Source organism: Phasianus colchicus, chromosome 5, assembly GCF_987193195.1.
Source record: "Phasianus colchicus chromosome 5, bPhaCol1.hap1.1, whole genome shotgun sequence".
Taxonomy (NCBI): domain Eukaryota; kingdom Metazoa; phylum Chordata; class Aves; order Galliformes; family Phasianidae; genus Phasianus; species Phasianus colchicus.
The window spans coordinates 6,285,718-6,302,409 of NC_143440.1; the positions used below are offsets into that span (position 1 = coordinate 6,285,718).

The following is a 16,692-nucleotide window of genomic DNA, read 5'->3' on the forward strand; positions in this document are numbered from 1 at the left end:
GTTGCAGTCCCAGGAGGGCTGGCAGCATGCAGGGAAGGGGAGGAGGATGCAGCCATGTACCTTTGATGCCCTGATGCACGCTCGGGCTTGCAGGGAGCTTGGGGAGCCTCCGCCCCACAATTGGGTCTCGCCCCATTGCAGGAGCATGGGCTAAAACCACCCTGTGGTCTGGCAATGCTGGGCACTACCAGCCCTGAGAGTATCCCAGGAAGTGTCCCCAAGCCCCCCTCTGAGTTTGCCCAGTCTCTGCAATGGGATTTTCTCCCCCACAGTGCCACTCATCTACTCCCCTCCTTGCCCAGCTCCCTGTATTTTTGAGCTTTTTTTAAGCACTTTGTTGTGGGCGAGGGCTTTGCCTGCTGCCAAGGAGGTGGCCTGGGGGTGGAAAAGACTTGGGCAGGGTGGATGGCTCGATCCCCAAAGCCATTTGTCCTTAGGTACAACTTTTCAAGCCATTGGAGGTTGCTGAGCTGCCTTTGAAGCCATCAGCACCAAGGGACACTTAGCATTGAGCTGGCATGGTGGTGATGGGTTTATGGTTGGACTTGATCTTTAGAGGTCTTTTCCAGCCTTAATGCTTTTCTAATTTTCTATGATATAGAGCCTCTCCCAGTGTTGGAAATCTCCACTTTTTCAAGGAGAAATAGAGAGAAGCATTTGCCAAGCAGCTCTCCCTGCCTGGAGGGAACGTCACGTTGGGGCTTGTTGGGTCTCATGGGGGGCAGGGAAGGTGGAGGGGGGAGGAGGGAGGGGGTAGAGTTGAACCCCAGCCCCAAGCGGGTGGCTCAGCCTGTCCCTATAGGGCTGAGCAAAGAAATGGTGGTGGGCAAAGGGATTGGCCAGTGCTGGCTGTGGTGCTGTTGGGAGCGATGGCCCTGGAACTTGTTTAACTTGTTTGGAATGCTCCCTCTCAGCTTATCTGGTCTTCAAAGGGATCCTGTTCAATCCCACACATGCAGACATGCTCCCTTGGAGCCTCCAGGGCGTGGGGAACCTCCTGCCCCAGCGGCTGTACCCCCCACTTCTGCCTCCACTCCCTCTTTTCCTTTTGGATCCCTTCTTGTTGGGTTCCCCATGCCTGAACAGAACAGGGGATTCAATGGAATGTGTTGGAATGGACACTTTGGCCAAAGGCCATGGAGTAGGGACCTAAGGTGCTTTCCAGAGCATCATGAAGGTGGGATCTCCATTGGCAGCAGACCCAGGAGGTGGATCAGTATGGCATCATGCAGAGCCACCAAGAGCCAAAACCCTGCCGCAAGCCCCAAAAGCACAAACTTGAGTGAGAGGCAAGTGGGTTTGGAGTGCACATGCAAAACAACGGTGAAGGGACTGGTTGGGTAAGCTCCCGGGGCGGGCCCTGCTGCAGCCCCACGCCCACCACCGCACAGACGGCATCACTGACCCCACGCTGGGGCTCCCCGACAGCATCCAGGGGTGCACCCGGCTGGAGGATGCTGCAGGGCACCAGCCCTGTGGGGCCACCCAACAAGGTAAGTGTTTTGCGAGCATGGCTGTCCCCATTGTGGGTTGACATCATGCCAGGGGACGCGGATGACATTGGGAAACTGATGGAGTCATCCATCAGCTGCACGCTCCTGGCCAGCTCTGGTCAAACAGTGATTTTGACCCCTCCCCAGTGTCCTTGTGTCTCACTTTCCCTGTTGTGAAAGGGACAGTCTGGGCACATGTGCTGCTGTGCTGTTGGCCACTCCCTGTTGCTGGTGGCATCGGTGGCCACAGGACCTGCTGTTTGGGACCGGCACTCAGTGTGGCTTTGGGGACAGTAGGCATTGTTGTATTGTGGGGGCCATGGTGCGTGGTCACCCTGCAGAGGGAAGTGCCTTTGGGGTGCAATTCCTGGTGTGACCACACTCGGAGATGCAGAGATGAATAAACTCAGTGTGGACACATCTCCTCAGTTTTGCTCCAAATAGGGTTTTCGTAGCAAATTACTGTATTTATTTATTTATTTATTTATTTTAAGCATTCAGTCTAAAGCCTTTTGCAGAGCTGCAGAGCCCCAGCTCCCTGCTTTGGGGATGTACGGAGGTACCTGGAGGTATCCCCCCACCCCTTAAAGCCTGGTTCACAGCCACGATCAAGCAGCAACATGCATGGGGAGTGAACCTCCCGCTTCAGGGGGGACTATGATTCATGTGGGCTGGGAGTGCCCTGCTGAGCACTGCCAAGTGCGGTGCGCCCGTGTGGGTGGCACAGAGCTGTGAATGGTCCCCTTAGGGCTGTAGACCCCCCAAAAAAGACTGGCTGTAACCCCTACTCCAAGCCCTATTCATAGGACTCCCAAAGATAGGGAGGGTCTGCGGAGTCATGGGTCCTCAGGCACAAAGGAGTTAGCCACTAAGATCAGGGGCCTTACCCATGCAGGGAACACTGTCCTGCTCCGCACCAAGCTGCTCCTGCTGACAGCAGCACATTCCTCACCACTTCCCCCCCCTCCCCTCCTACCAAGGGACGAAAGTCATCCTGAGCTGTCAGCACCGGTGTTGCAAGCCCGAGCCAGCTCACTGGCTGCCAAACCCTTTCTGCCAGGTGGGGCCAAAGCGGTGACACCGAGTGCTGAAGCCACCAGGGGCACTGATGTTCCCATTCACTCCTGCCCCAAGACTGAGAATGTGCACAACTTGTGTCAGGAGTGCGTGGCTCCCTCCAAGAATTTGGGCAGGGGGAAAGCAGCGGAACAAAGCCGCTGGGGATTTTGGGAGCAGGCATGTCCCATAAGCTGGGGTTGGTTGGGGTGGCTGGGCGGGTGGGGTGAGCCTAATTAATACCTGTGCACAGCAGCAGCTGAGTCACCCTGCATTCATTGCCTCTGTGCTCAGAGCCACCAGCCCAGCGCCACTCAGCTGCCTCATGGTTGTGGTTTTTTTTGTTTTTTTTTGGTTTTTTTTTTTAGTTGTTTTTTGGTAATTCCCAACTGATTTGGAAAGCAAAGCAGGGGGGGATTGGCCACCATGCCCTAACAGTGGTGATGGGCTCTTGTAGGGGCTTTATCAGGGAGACTGACAGGTGTTGGCTGGAGGTCGAGGGCTTGCCATGGGGCTGCCCAGGGCTCTAGGGGTCAATGGGCAGCATGCCTGAGACTCCAGAGCTCTCCTGGGTGGGCGCATGGGGGTGTCTGGGGCTTTCCAAGGAGGGCTGGGGCCTAGAGGTGGCTGGTGAGGCCATGTGGGGGTTTGGGGGAGAATGTTGGTTCCTGTGGCTTGCTGGGGTCAATGTGGAGGCTGTGTGGGGCTCTGGGACTCTCTGAGGAGGCTGCCTGGGATCTAAGGCTGGCTGGTGGAGGGCTGGGGGTTGACATGGAAGCTGCACAGGGGTCTGGGTGTTGATGTGTAGGCTGAGCTCGGAGCAGGCTGGTGGGAGAGGCCACGTGGTGGTCCAGAGTTCAACTTGGAGGCCACATGGAGGCTTGGGGCTTTTGGGGTCCATAGGGGAGCCTGCCCAGGCAGCCTGTCCAGCTCTCATCACTGTGGCTGTGGGCATGTCCCCCTCCTCTGCTTGTGGGCACCCTGGGGGGGCTCCTTTGGCCTCGGGGCTCACATTGCCCCCGTCTATGCTCAGGTGGCCGCAGCACCGAGGCGTGGCGGCAGCGGGGCGGGCCGGGTGCCTCCTACAGCTCAGGGAAGGCCCAGCTGCCGTCACAGCCGCACACACCTGCACAGGGCGGCTGCGCTTGCCTCGGCCCTACTCGCTGCCGCCATGCAGGAGACTAACGCCTTCTTGCTGTCGGCCCTGCAGCCTGAGGCTGGCGTCTGCTCGCTGGCTCTGCCTTCGGACCGCCAGCTGGATGGTCGTGGCCGAGAGGCAGCCGAGGCCCAGCGACTGCGCAGCGCTCGCGTCCAGGAGCAGGTCCGCATCCGCATGATGCTGCGGGGGCAGGCGGCCGCCCCACGGCCCGAGACCACCATGCTTGACCCGGTGGATGGCAGAGGTGGGAGACCTCGGGATGGCTTTCTGTGGGTGGGGGGTTCCCCTTTTCCTTTGACCCAAACGGGGGCTTCGCATCTTGGAGCAGCGTGGCTCCAGCCTGGGTTGGTTGTCCCCAAGCCTCAGTTTGCCCTGTGAGGGTACGGGACCCCATGCCCCACTCTGGGCTGTTCTCGGCAGCTCCTTCCACGGGCTCTCAGTGCTGTCTCGTCTTGCTGGCTGGGCTCCAAGTGCCTCCATTTAATGTCTGAGCTCACGGCCTCCGCCCTGCTGCTTCACCCCATTGCGCCTCAGGCTGCGCCCCAGTGACAGGAGAGCCCCCCTGGCACCCTGTGCCTTGTTTTCCCCAAACTGGATGTCCCTATCCTTGCTCTGGTGGCACCCAGGTGATAGCCAGCCAGTGGGAACAGACCAAAACTAAGCCTTGCAGCAGAGCATGGCCAGCCCCCTGAGCTCCCATCCCAGCCGAATAAGGCCAAGGGGAGCTGTGCTGAGCTGCCGTGTCCCCACCAAGGTAGCAATCGCTGCTCTCACCATTGGGCATCTTGAAGGGCGGAGAGGCCGTGGGAGGTGTGCTACCTCCTCCGTAGCCTCTTCCTGCACCCTATGGCTGGAAGCAGGCACTTCTCCAGCCCTCTGACTCTCAGCCCCTTAGCAGCCCCCCCAGGGCAGCAGAGTGGGAGGCAGTGTTGGTCCCAGCTTGTTCAGACCATTGTGTTATCTCCCGTCTCCATCCTGCAGGCGGTCCATATGGCACGACCGTGCGTTCCTCCTTTAGCTCCCGCTCCCAGACCAATGGCTTGGACTCCAAAGGCTTGGTATGTCTGAACCAAGCACACATCTCTGTGCTAGCTGGGGATGGCTTAGACAACTGAGTGTTGATAGACAGCTTAGTGTTGACCTACCTGAGGGTAGGAAGGCCCTAGATGGATCTGGAAAGGCTGGATCAATGGGCTGAGGCCAATGGGATAAAGCTCAGCAAGACCAAGTGCAGGGTCCTGCCCTTCAGTGACAACAACCCCAGGCAGTGCTACAGGCTTGGGGCAGAGTGGAAAACTGTAGGGGAGAAAAGCATCTGGGATTTAGTTGACAGTAGCTGAATATGAGCCAGCAATGTGCCCAGGTGGCCAAGAAGGCCAATGGCATTCTAGTTTGTATCAGCCAGTGGGAGCAGGAGGTGATTCTCCCCTTGTACTCAGTTCTGGTGAGGTCACACCTTGAGTATTGTGTTGGGTGTTGGGCCCCTCACTACAAGAAACAGATAGAGGCCCTCGAGCATGTCAGAGAACGGCAATTAATCTGGTGAGAGGTCTGGAGCACAAGTCTTATGGGGGAGCTGGGATGGTTCTGTCTGGAGAAGAGGATGCCTGAAAGGAAGTTGTGGCGAGGCGGGGATTGGTCTCTTCTCCTGGGTACAGGGATAGGATGAGAGTTGATGAGCTCAAGTTGCACCAGGGGAGGTTCGGGTTAGATATTAGGAAAAATTCCTATAGAGGAGTGGTGAAGCACTGGCACAGGCTGCCCAGGGAGGTGGTGGAGTCACCATCTCTGGAGGTGTTCCAGAACTGTGGACATGTGGCACTGAGGGATATGGTCAGTGGGCACGGTGGGGGTGGGTTGGGGTTGTATGTGGTCTTAGAGGTCTTCTCCAACCTTAAAGATTCTATGACTAGACAGCACCAAGGAGGCTTTTGGCTCTGTCCTTTCCTTTTCCTGTGGTGAGGATGGAGAAATGTCCATGTGGTCACTCTTCCTTAACCCCATGCTTCCCCCCTAGCTGTACCAATCCATGGCCAAAAAAGATTTTGGCACGCTCAAGGGCAGCAGCTGGTCCTCGCGGTCGGCTGTGGACCTCACACCACACAAGCGGATGGCAACTGTCAGCAACGGGGGGATGCCAAAGGGCCGGAGCTACGGTGTGGGTGTGGGCTATGCCATGTCGCAGGCTGCCAGCACCTCTCCACGGCCCAGCTCCTTCCACGAGCGCAACTACCGTGCCCAGCAGAGCTTTGACACACTGTCGCTGCACTCCCTGCGGCTGGCTGACGGGCCACCGCCTCCCAGCACTACAGATGATCGCTACAGTATCATCTCGGAGCAGCTGGACCCCATGGGGCACCGGTCCCTCTACAAAAACCAAGGCAATGGTGGCTTCAGCCGCTCATACACCTTCGAGAGGCAGATGAGCACTGGTTCCAACGCAAAGAGCTCTGACTGGTTGGATGGCGGAGAGGTGCCCCAGAGCCGCACCATTCGGGCACCAGCCATGCGCACGCTCCAGCGCTTTCAGAGCAACAACCGCTCACGTCTCAGCACCAGCTCCTTTGGCAGCATCCAGCCATCCTTGCAGGCAGCCGTCGGGAGCTCCTACATGGGCATGGTGGAACACAGCTCCCGTGCGCCCTCCGTGCGCAGCCTGGCTGAGTCCAGCCACCACCTCCAGGACCAGCGTGCCATGGATATGTACAATGGGCACAGCACGCTGCTCACCCAGCAGTCAGGGGGGTGAGTACCAACCAGCCTAGTCCCTTGTTCTCATGAGTCACTTGGCTGATTTAGGGCTAAATTCCCTAGTTCTTGCTTGGCTACAAGGGAAGGAGGAGAAGTAAGACGGTTGGCATCATTTGGCCTCACAGTTATGGAGTGTGGTGTGAGTTCACCTTTAAGTGTGTCCTGCATATGCTTTTAGGTCCTAACATAAAAACATCCTGAGGTGTAAAGGTGGGAAGGTGCTTGCTAAGCCAGAAGGAGTGTGATCGGAGGGAGATAGGTTGGCACATCTCTGAAATGTGGGACGTGGTGGGGAGCAGAGATGGAAGACCCTTGTGGCTTCCTTTTCTGGGCTCTTCCTCATCTGCCTGTGGTTTCCAGGTTTGACGATATTGACCTGCCCTCAGCGGTGAAATACCTGATAGCCAGTGACCCCAACCTACAAGTCCTGGGCGCTGCCTACCTCCAGCACAAATGCTACAGTGACAGTAATGCCAAGAAGCAGGTGGGCACCAGAGGGGAAATGTCTCATAAGCCTCTCCAGTATGGTGAGGCAGACCTGGGAGGATGAAGGAGATGGAGGGAGCCTCAGACCCCATGGGAATTTGGCTTGGCCACTCCACCCAACCTGTTTCCCATTGTAGGCTCGCAGCCTCCAGGCCATGCCCAAGCTGGTGAAGCTCTTTAACAGCCCCAATCAGGAGGTGCAGCGCCATGCAACAGGTGCCATGCGCAACCTCATCTATGACAATGCTGAGAACAAGCTGGCGCTGGTGGAGGAGAACGGCATCTATGAGCTCATGAGAACGCTGCGGGAGCCTGATGATGAGCTCCGTAAGAATGTAACAGGTCAGAGATGGTCTCAGGGCTGGACTGGGGTCCTCCTCTCACTGAGGAGGCATCTGGTTCCCCTGGCCTGTGAGTAAGGCCAGGGTGATACTGCATGAGGACAACTTTGTGTTGTCAACACACACCTGGGTGGTGTTCCCAACCATGAGCCTCATGGCTGTGAGTGCCCAGTGTGAGTTGGGCCAGGGTGGACATGCTCTCTAGCTCTTCCCAGCACTGAGGATCCATTTCTTCCATGCAGGGATCCTATGGAATCTTTCCTCCAGTGACAACCTGAAGGATCGCTTGGCTCGAGACACACTGGAGCAGCTCACAGACCTGGTTCTGGTCCCCCTCTCTGGCCTGGGTGGCTCTGGTGTCATCCAGCAGAACCCCTCCGAGGCAGAAATCTTCTACAACTCCACAGGCTTCCTCAGGTACCTGCTCTAGACCAGCCTCAGTCCTACTGTGGATAAAGGTTTAGATGGGAGGAAATACCATCTGTGCTGCCAGTCTAAGGAGAGAAGGTTGCTAGAGCTTGTTTTTGAGGTCCCCATTCCTTGCAGTGCTTGTGCATCAAGGCAAAATGTTGTCAACCCCATGGGACAAGCCCTCAATGCTGTAGTGGGGCACCAGGATGAGTGGCCATGATGCCACTTCTTGCCATGATGGACCCTTTTCCCCATGCAGAAATCTGAGCTCGGCAAGCCAGCAGACCCGGCAGAAGATGCGTGAGTGCCATGGGCTGGTGGATGCTATGATCCACTATGTGAACAGCTCCCTAGAAGTAGGGAAGTCAGAAGACAAGGTGAGCCTCGAGATTTGCTCTGCTTGGAGGGCTTGGGGCTTCACTGCCCTTAGATGGGATGTTACTCATTCCCTTGTGTCCCCCGGGGTCACCAGACATCCTTCACAAAGTGGGGAAAACAAAGCTGGGTCTGTCCAAGCTTACTGGGCGTAGTGGGGTACTGTCAGTGGTGGTGCCACGGATGTGACTCTGAACAGGGAGCCCGTGGGACTGCCCTGGAGGGTGTGCCAATTCACCAGGACTGACTTCCATTCTTCATGTCCCATTTCTTTCTCCAGAGTGTGGAGAATGCTGTCTGTGTCCTGCGCAACCTCTCCTACCGTCTCTACGATGAAATGCCTCCCTCCTCCCTCCAGCGCCTGGAGGGACACCGCAGGAATAATGGTGGAACCATGACAGGGGAGCTGGTGGGCTGCTTCAGCCCCCAGAGCAAGAAGGCTCGAGAGGTCAGCAGGTGGTGGTGGGGGACCATGGCATTTTTGTGCTGGGACAGCTGCATCACTTGGGGTGTGGAAGCATGGGAAAACAGCTGGTGAAACATGGTGATTGTGGGTGGAGGTGGACACCAGCCTTGGCTGCTGGGTGGGACACATGGGTGAACTCAGAGGGTGAGTCAGGTGCTACTTGCATGTAGCAATGGGTGCAAACCCCCCCGCCTCCCCACGCTGAGGGGTATGACACAGCTGGGTTGACATGTCCACTTCCTGCCAAGCTGGAGGTGCCCACAGCAAGAGGACAACACAGAGGGATTGTTCTCTCTGGGTCTAACACTGCTCCCCTTGTCCCTGCAGCACTATCTGAATGCAGACATTGTCACTTTTACGGAGGTGTCCAAGGACCCCAAGGGTATGGAGTGGCTCTGGAACCCACAGATTGTGGGCATCTACAACCGGCTGCTGCAGCGCTGTGAGCTCAACAAGCACACTACTGAGGCAGCTTCGGGTGCCTTGCAGAACATCACTGCTGGGGACCGCAGGGTGAGGACAGAGGAGGGGAGCATTCCCTGGGCTTGTACCATCTTGTTTGGCTGTCACTGCTGGTCACAGCCCTACCTGGGTGGAGGAATGTGACCATCACACACCTCGCCAGTCAGGTCACCCTGCCACACTGAGCAAGAGGAGGAGGGGGATGGAGCAAACCTGGTGGGTGCCTCTACTATGTGTTTTTGCCTCTGCAGTGGGCAGGTGTGCTGAGCCGGCTGGCCTTGGAGCAGGAACGCATCCTGAACCCTGTGCTGGACCGCGTCCGCACTGCTGACCACCACCAGCTGCGCTCCCTGACAGGGCTCATCCGCAACCTGTCCCGCCATGCGCGCAACAAGGATGAGATGTGTGAGTGCTGGGGAGGGCAGGGCTGGGAGGGCAGGACCAGGGTGGCACAGAGAAGCCCACTGGACGCTTTCCATCCTTTGATCCTTATTTGGCCTCCGCTTACCTTCAGGCATGTCTCAGCACCTTCCCGTGTCCATGCTCACAGCTAGACAGTGTGGTGTCCTGTTTGTCCCCAGTGACCAAACATCCCTGGCATGCTCTGCTCTGCTTCCAGCCCCATTGTCTTCCTTGGCTATGCATCTATTGCCTCAACCCATCTTGCACACTGCTCCTCTCCCAAGTACCATGGAGTCTTAGCAGAGAGCTTGAAACAACCCTGGTGCTCTCTCATGGGTCCTTGGCTGCAAGGCTCCTCCCTAGGTCACCATGGGGGTTGGCCCCTAGACCTGATACATTGCCTTTGTCCTCTAGCCACCAAGGTAGTCAGCCACTTGATTGAGAAGCTGCCAGGGAGTGTCGGGGACAAGGCACCGCCTGCTGATGTTATCGTGAACATCATTGCGGTGCTCAACAACCTGGTGGTGGAGAGCCCCATGGCTGCTCGCGACATCGTCTACTTTGATGGCCTCAGGAAACTCTTCTATGTCAAGAAGAGGAGGGACAGGTGGGAGCTCGCTTGTCTATTTTTCTGCCCCATCCACAGTATTTCCCTCACTGCAGCCATCTGTTTTTCCATCTGGGTGCTTCTCACCGCTCCTAGTAGAAGCACTTTGCCAACAGGCCTCAGACTTTATGGAGTGGTATCCTTGGGCTGGTGGGTACCCTTCCATGCCCTGTGTTACCCAAAACATGATTGTATTTTCTCTCTCTGCTCCAGCTCAGACAATGAGAAGTCCTCCAGGGCAGCAGCCAGCCTCCTGGGCAACATGTGGCAATACACCAAGCTCCACCGGGACTTCAAGGTGGTACGTACCTTCCTTTGGTGTGGGAGCCTGGGGAAGAGCCCATGGGAGTCATGGCTGGGGGCTTCACCCTGGAAATGTGTGCCACCCAAATGCTTCAGGGCATATGACTTGCCCCGACTCCACACCTTCACTTCATGTAGAGGTGGGAACATCCCCAGAGCATCATCCTTATGGTGCCAGGTGCCTAAGGGGATGGGAACACCTACATGCCCAGGGTGGGCACAACATGCCAGAGAAGAGTATGTTTGCATTCCCAGTCCCTACCTCATGGCAAGGTGCGGCCACAGGTGTCCTTGAACAGGGGTACTGACAGCACCAGGGGTCCCCCCACTGGGTGACAAGTGGCCATTTTTCTTGCAGAAGGGGTACCGGAAGGAGGATTTCCTCAGCCTGTAAGAACAGCCCCAGAGAGAAGGGACTACGCAGCCCCATCTCCTTTCCAAGACACGTCTTGCTGCCTCCTATGAACCCCAGAGGAGCCACTCACCTCAGGACTCCTGCTCTGTAGCGTAGTCACCACTGTTCCTTGTGTCCCTTGCGCCTACCCCCTGCTGCTGGGAACCCTGTCTCTGGGCTGGTGATGCAGGAGCTGAAAATATCCCCCCAAACCATTTTTGCACCACTTCAAGCTTGGCAGAAGGGCAGGAAGCTCTGGCGATGCTTTTGGGGGTGTCCCTATCCCAGCTGCCCCCACTAATTAGGGCTGAGCTCCCAGAATCTCATTGTGCTGGGCTGTGCCCTGCATGGGGATGGGGCTTTGTAGAGCATGGGAAGGGGCCATCCATGATGGCCAATGGTGTCTCCTTGAAGTTTTAAGGGGCTGCACCTTGGCTGCAAGGAGCCAGAAGCAGCATCAGTGCCCACTTTGCAGCAGGGACCCCATAGCTGCCCTGTTAAGGACCTGGGGCTATTCAGGACCAGTGCTGCGTAAGCAAGATCCAGGCAGGGCCAGCTAGCTTGTGTTTGCTGGGTGGCATCTCCCCGTGGGGTGGGGAGATGCCCTTGGTGCCCGGTGCAGGTGGGGCCAGCATGAGTTCAAAGCTCACCCAGCAGAGGCAGAGGATTGGCATGTGCGGGAGGCTGTGGGTTGCTTGGATCTGCCAGTGGGGTTTGGGACTGGGGAGGGAGACCCTGTGCTTGGGTGTGCCCCATCTAGGAAAAGGGGGTAGAGTAGGTATGACAAGGGCTGGGAAGTCAGAAGTCAGCAGATGCCGGGGGGGGAGGGTGGGGAGAGGGGTGGGAGGGAATGAGTGAGCAGAGTGGAAACAAGGGACCTCCCCCCTACTGGATGCGACATGTTGGGACCTGTTGGGAATGGGGCAGTGCATTTGTCCCACCAGCTCTCCACATAGAGGCTGTGCACTGTGTATCCCCCAAATAAAGACCCTGAATAATATCCCTGTGCTTGGCTAGCACCTGTTAGCACCTGTGGATACTGCCTCACCGCTCATTGTGGAATCCACCAGTGTCATCCATGTCCCTGCAGATGGACCAGACCCACTGGAAGAGCAGCATTTTATTGCCACAAGAATTTCTGTGGGGCAGAGGGTGATGCTGCCTCAAGCAATTAGGGTAGGGGAATGAGGGGCAAAGGGATGTGGGTGCATGATGCTTCTCCAAGGGCATCACCAATCCCAACGTTTGTCCACCAGGCAGAAAAAAATGTCCCTTCTACCCAGGGAGAAGGACCTACCACCCAAGGGTGCCCAGGTACTGTGGATAGGAATGTCCCCCACGTGGTGGCTTTTCACCATGGAGCATGTTGCTAGGAGCCAGCTCCTCTCCTCCCATCTTCAGTTCTTCACTGTGCCTGGGATCCTGGAACCATGACCAGAGTCTGTGCAGTCCCATAGCGTGTGGGGATGCTGAGATTCAGCAGCTTGGCTATGGCTCTGCTCAGATGTCATCCTCTGTCACCAGGCAGTAGAAGTCAGTACGGGCCCCGTAGTTGTGTGAGCCCAGGTCAGAGACGTCAATCTCGGATTGGTGGCTGTCCTTCAGTTGCGTGTCCTCCTGCGTGCCAGTGGCCAATGCTGTGGGCCCCCCGAGGACACTGATGTGGGGAGGAAGGGGACTTCTGAAAGCATATCCACGTAGGCCTGAAAGGAGCAGAGAGGGGTCAAGTGATGGGGAAGGGGTCAACCCAACCTTCCCACCCAACCCAGAAGAGGAGGTGGGTGACAAGTACCTGTACCCAGGTCTCCATCTGGGTGGGGGTCCCTCCGGCTGTCCAAGTAGCTGCTGTGCAGGATGAGCATGGGGTCCTTGTCCTCCTGTAGCTGGGTCTGTGGGTCCCCCATGGTCCCCCGGAAGGCCACCTTGCGTGGCAGGGCCAGGCACAGCTCCTTCCAGAAGTCTGACAATGGGGTCTGCATGGGGTAAGAAGGAGATGAGCTGTGCTGAGTTGCAGAACAGCCCTGCCCAGCCCTGTGCAGGGCTGGAGAAGTCTCTTCCTGCAGCTGGGAGCTCAGCCAAGGTGAAGGCTGTGCACTGCCATGGCAGCATACCCGCACAGCGACAGAGAAACCAGCCTGACCTGCTGGAGAGCTGCAGCTCCTAGCCTGGCCCTACAGTGTGATCTGTGTTGCCCTGGTTTCATTGGCCAGAGGACACCCTAGAGCAGGGCTCCTTCCTCTACAAGTTTGGGATGTGAACATGCAGATCTGGAGCCTGATATGAAATGGGGCACCAGGGTTGGAACCTGCTTGGCCCTTACCATGGAACCCGCTCGCCAAACCAGCAGGGTCACGGTGCTCCTGTGATGTTTCAGCAGGCTGATGGCAGGGTGTGTGATCTCCCGGTACTGGCTCTCAAAGACGATGAAGATGGGTTTCTTGGAAAGCTCTAGCAACCTCCAGAGCCCTTCCCTGTGGGACATGCATGGGGCAGGAGGTGAGGAGCTGCCAGCCCCTCTCTCCCAGAGGCAGGCAGGAGTGGGCTCATACCTAAAGCTGCTGTTGCACCAGTCTTGCTCCAGGTATGCAACCGAGAGGACCACAATGAGACGCCGGCACCTGCTCACATTCATGATGAGGTCCGCTGATGGCTCTGTGCCGGGGAGAGAAAGTATCTTAGCCCCTTGCCCAGTGTATTCTCTCCCCTCTTTGGTATTTCAGATTCAGGTGTCAGCATTGTTCCTCTGCCTAATGCCATAGGGATGGTGCCTACCAGCATTAGGCAGGATGTTCTGTTCATCCAGGTAGAGCTTGTACCCATAGCGGTTCTCCAGCTGTGGCTTGATAATGAAGTGGACAAACTTTCGGTCATCTGGAGCAGTGGCATGGGACACATAAGCATCATACAGCTTCCCATCTGTGTGGTTGGGGGGAAAAAGGGAAGTTAATACCAGAGAGGAACCTGCCCAGGCCCAGAGGTAGCTCATCCTGGGGCCACCCTCTCCTCTGCTCCCTTCTCACCATTCATCTCCAGCTCGCCGTAGTGGTTCCTGTACCAGAGAAGCACACTCAGGCGGCATCTGATATAGAGCCCTGCCAGCAGCACCAGGAGGGCCAGGACTAACAAGGCAGCCAGCACTGCACTCACATGCCCCACAACCTCTGCAAAGATAGTGAAGAGCATGGTGAGCATGGCTGGTAGCCCAGACCCAGCTTTCTGTAGTTCGCACCTCAACATGCAGCCATTTCTCTTTCTCCCGCTTTGTGACACCCATGGGGCCACCACTGCCACCCCCATGCCAGAGCCCTTCTTGGGTTTCCCACTCCTGTCCCCACCAGACCTTGCTCCCAGTGTATCCCTACCCCCTCTCCGCAGGGTGAAGGTGGCTGTGGCATTGCTGACCCAGCAGGCAAACACCCCAAAATCGGCATCGCGCGTGAGATTGACCTGCAGGACAGTGGCAAGGAGACGCTCGGAGGCATTTTGACCAAGCCTAGGGAGAGAAGGAGCTACTGTGGGTTGGGCAGCCCAGAAAGCCAGATGGATATACCCTGGGGCAGGCTCCTTACCACATGCTGTCTTGTCTGTTCTCACTGCCCAGCCACTGCCCATCCTTGGTCCAGGTGGGGACAGGCTCACAGTGCTCACTAATTGCCCAGCGCACAGTGCAGTTCAGCACAACCTGGCTTCCCAGGGCCAGCTCCAGTGTCTTGTTGGCAGCTGGGGCAAGGATTTCAGGAGGTACACTGCAAAAATCTGGAGGCATAGGGGGAAGGGGAAACCATCAGGAACCCAGCTTCTGGCAATGGGGAATCGTAGAACTGTTGAGTCATTACAGTTGGAAAAGATCTTTAAGGTCGTCAGCCCCCTCCCACCACGCTCATTAAACCATGTCCCTAATTAGAACTGTAGAATCATTAGGGCTGGAAAAGACCTGTAAGATCATTGAATCCAACCCCTGCCCACCCCCACCATACCCACTGAACCATGTCCTCCAGTGCCGCATCTCCACGTTTCTTGAACACCTCCAAGGATGGTGACTCCACCACCTCCATGGCCAGCAGTGCCACTGCTACTTCCACTACCACTTCCCTACTATTTAACCTGAGGCACGACAGCCCTGCTGCTGGCTTCCCCAGAAAAACAAGCTCTGCTGCCAGAGTCTGGCAGGGAGCAATGCTCTGCGGCAGGCTGGACTGGTTTTTGAGGCTGGGGCCCACCCAACAGCAGCAAGTGGGACCTCCACAGTGCTTGAGAGTGAGGGGGTTGAAAACACTTGAAACATTGATTTTTGCAGCCTACCTGCCATGGTTTGGTCAGAGACATTCAGCTGCTGGCATTGTGGAAGAAGGGACCTGGTGTCACATTTTCCGGGAGGACAAAGTCCACCTATTTCTGCCACAGGGTAGATTGAGGCTGGGACGGAGGAGAAAATGGAATTTGGTTTAGGGTGTTCCTGTGAGGCCAAGGTGAAACACAGCTGCCAGGTCATCCTGGGAGCCGCAGTCATAACGCAGCCGCTCTTTGAATGTGCAACTGGGGACCTTCCTTTGTGCTGCATGGCTTAGCCGTGCACTGCTTTTAGCCCAGTGTGCCTGTTAAAATTTCTAATTAAACCACTGGGTTTATTTATAGCAGCACAGGCTTCATATCTTGTGAGCTTTCACACCCAGTGGGTGCAGGAGGCACAGTGCTGCCCTGTGGCTGTGCCCAGGGACCATCCCTGGATGGCACTGCCCCTGGGGAAGAGGGGCAGCAGGGAGGACACCCCGCACCTCGCCAATGCATCACACTGGGAACAAAAGGTGAAGCAGAGCCTGGCTATGGGATTGGGCTCCTCTGTCCCTGAATACCCGCAGAGCCCCCAGTGTGGGTATTATGCCTGCTGGGATTAACAAGGACGTCACAATGCTGGTGTTTATGCAAGGCAGCACTACTGTAAACACATCCAGCCAAACTGCTGGGGCCAGGAGTGATAAAATCTGCCCTGCCCCAGAGCTTCTTCACTCCTGATTGCAAACTCTGTTTGGAAATGATGAAACCTGGTTTTCCCCTGAAGAAACTGTGTCTGTGTTGTGGCTGTTAGGGGGAAGCGGGAGGTCTGCAGCTGGGGATGGAGGTACCTCACCTACCTGTGGCACAGCAGCCGCAGCTCCAGGCAAAAGTGGGGTCAAGGTACACAGGGGACGCTTGAGCAGCTGGAAAATAATTGATACCTAAAGCATTAACTGATTTTTTTCTGTAGTCAAGGATGGAAGAGCAGGGGCTGGAGAGCCCCCCTGCCAGGCTTTTGCATGGGGAAGGGATGGGAGATGACACACTGGGGTGGTGTGGGGCTTTCCCAGCTTGGTGGGAATGCTCCGGTTGCATTCAGTCCTGGCTCACCCATCATTTTGTAGCTAGAAAGAAGGAAGTCCCAACAGGATGTGAGGTGGCTGGAGAGCTCAAGGAGGCCCTCAGCACATCCCTAGCCCCACGGGGAGTCATAATCTTTGCTCCAGGGGATGAAGTGGGTGCTGAAAAGGCAGCTCTGTGCAGGGCTGAAGGAGGAGTACAGGGGAACACATTTCCTACATTTTGGTTTGAGGGATAGTGCAGTTTTGTAGTGATCCAAGCACGACAGCTGAACTGTGGTATCCCCCTGGAGGAAAGCCATGGGGAAAGCAAGGCAGGCAGGGAACATACAGCAGGCATGGAGGATAAGCAACAGGGCTTGTGGGGAGAGGGTGAGACTCTACTGACCCCAGCCAAGACACTTCAGCGCAGAGTGGGAAGCAACGGAGAGTTGTGTTTACCTGCAGGCGATTCCTCCAGTCTTCCTGCCAGCCATCTTCCCCCTGTGCCACTTGAGCTGACTGCCAGACAAGTGCTTTCGTTGGGTTTTTCTCTGTGCTTTCTTTTCCTTTTTTAAGTTATTATTCCCTCCTCCCTTCTTCCTCTCCCCCCCCTTCTTCAGTCCATGCCCTTCACTGGGTTCCCCAATCAC

At 56.6% G+C, this 16,692-nt stretch overlaps 2 protein-coding genes across 5 annotated transcripts; one reads left to right on the forward strand and one right to left on the reverse strand.

Annotated features, from left to right (window-relative positions):
- The first annotated feature begins 781 nt into the window (after positions 1-781).
- PKP3 (plakophilin 3) lies at positions 782-11,470 on the forward strand. 2 transcript variants are annotated; one of them, XM_031607378.2, is made up of 14 exons: positions 782-1,493; positions 3,760-3,952; positions 4,690-4,766; positions 5,726-6,453; positions 6,820-6,943; positions 7,083-7,287; positions 7,529-7,703; positions 7,957-8,074; positions 8,353-8,520; positions 8,866-9,051; positions 9,252-9,405; positions 9,817-10,009; positions 10,223-10,310; positions 10,671-11,470. In XM_031607378.2, exons 1-14 carry the CDS (start codon positions 1,311-1,313, stop codon positions 10,704-10,706), a joined length of 2,628 nt encoding a protein of 875 aa, XP_031463238.2. In that variant the 5' UTR covers positions 782-1,310; the 3' UTR covers positions 10,707-11,470. The 2 variants fall into 2 exon arrangements, with proteins under 2 accessions (XP_031463238.2, XP_089996355.1); XM_090140229.1 differs by lacking the exon at positions 782-1,493 and having other exon boundaries at positions 1,683-3,952.
- A 341-nt stretch (positions 11,471-11,811) lies between these two features.
- SIGIRR (single Ig and TIR domain containing) lies at positions 11,812-16,691 on the reverse strand. Of its 3 annotated transcripts, XM_031607357.2 has the most exons (11): positions 16,502-16,691; positions 15,839-15,904; positions 15,009-15,122; positions 14,276-14,462; positions 14,069-14,199; positions 13,727-13,867; positions 13,479-13,622; positions 13,256-13,358; positions 13,027-13,177; positions 12,499-12,679; positions 11,812-12,409 (listed from the first exon to the last, which is right to left on the reverse strand). In XM_031607357.2, exons 3-11 carry the CDS (start codon positions 15,013-15,015, stop codon positions 12,207-12,209), a joined length of 1,248 nt encoding a protein of 415 aa, XP_031463217.1. In that variant the 5' UTR covers positions 15,016-15,122; positions 15,839-15,904; positions 16,502-16,691; the 3' UTR covers positions 11,812-12,206. The 3 variants fall into 3 exon arrangements, with proteins under 3 accessions (XP_031463217.1, XP_089996361.1, XP_089996363.1); XM_090140235.1 differs by lacking the exons at positions 15,009-15,122; positions 15,839-15,904; positions 16,502-16,691 and having other exon boundaries at positions 14,276-14,472; XM_090140237.1 differs by lacking the exons at positions 15,009-15,122; positions 15,839-15,904; positions 16,502-16,691 and having other exon boundaries at positions 14,069-14,215; positions 14,276-14,452.
- Position 16,692: the final 1 nt, after the last annotated feature.

What these genes read in the sequence shown, in the direction of transcription:
- PKP3 (XM_031607378.2), top strand. Translation starts at nt 1,311, where the DNA reads ATGCAAAACAACGGTGAAGGGACTGGTTGGGTAAGCTCCCGGGGCGGG. An exon ending in CTGTGGGGCCACCCAACAAG is followed by an intron (nt 1,494 to 3,759) that starts GTAAGTGTTTTG and finishes TCGGCCCTGCAG; the next exon opens with CCTGAGGCTGGCGTCTGCTC. An exon ending in TGACCCGGTGGATGGCAGAG is followed by an intron (nt 3,953 to 4,689) that starts GTGGGAGACCTC and finishes TCCATCCTGCAG; the next exon opens with GCGGTCCATATGGCACGACC.
- SIGIRR (XM_090140235.1), bottom strand. Translation starts at nt 14,472, where the DNA reads ATGCCTCCAGATTTTTGCAGTGTACCTCCTGAAATCCTTGCCCCAGCT. An exon ending in CTTCACCCTGCGGAGAGGGG is followed by an intron (nt 13,868 to 14,068) that starts GTAGGGATACAC and finishes CTATCTTTGCAG; the next exon opens with AGGTTGTGGGGCATGTGAGT. An exon ending in AGATGGAGACCTGGGTACAG is followed by an intron (nt 12,410 to 12,498) that starts GTACTTGTCACC and finishes TGCTCCTTTCAG; the next exon opens with GCCTACGTGGATATGCTTTC.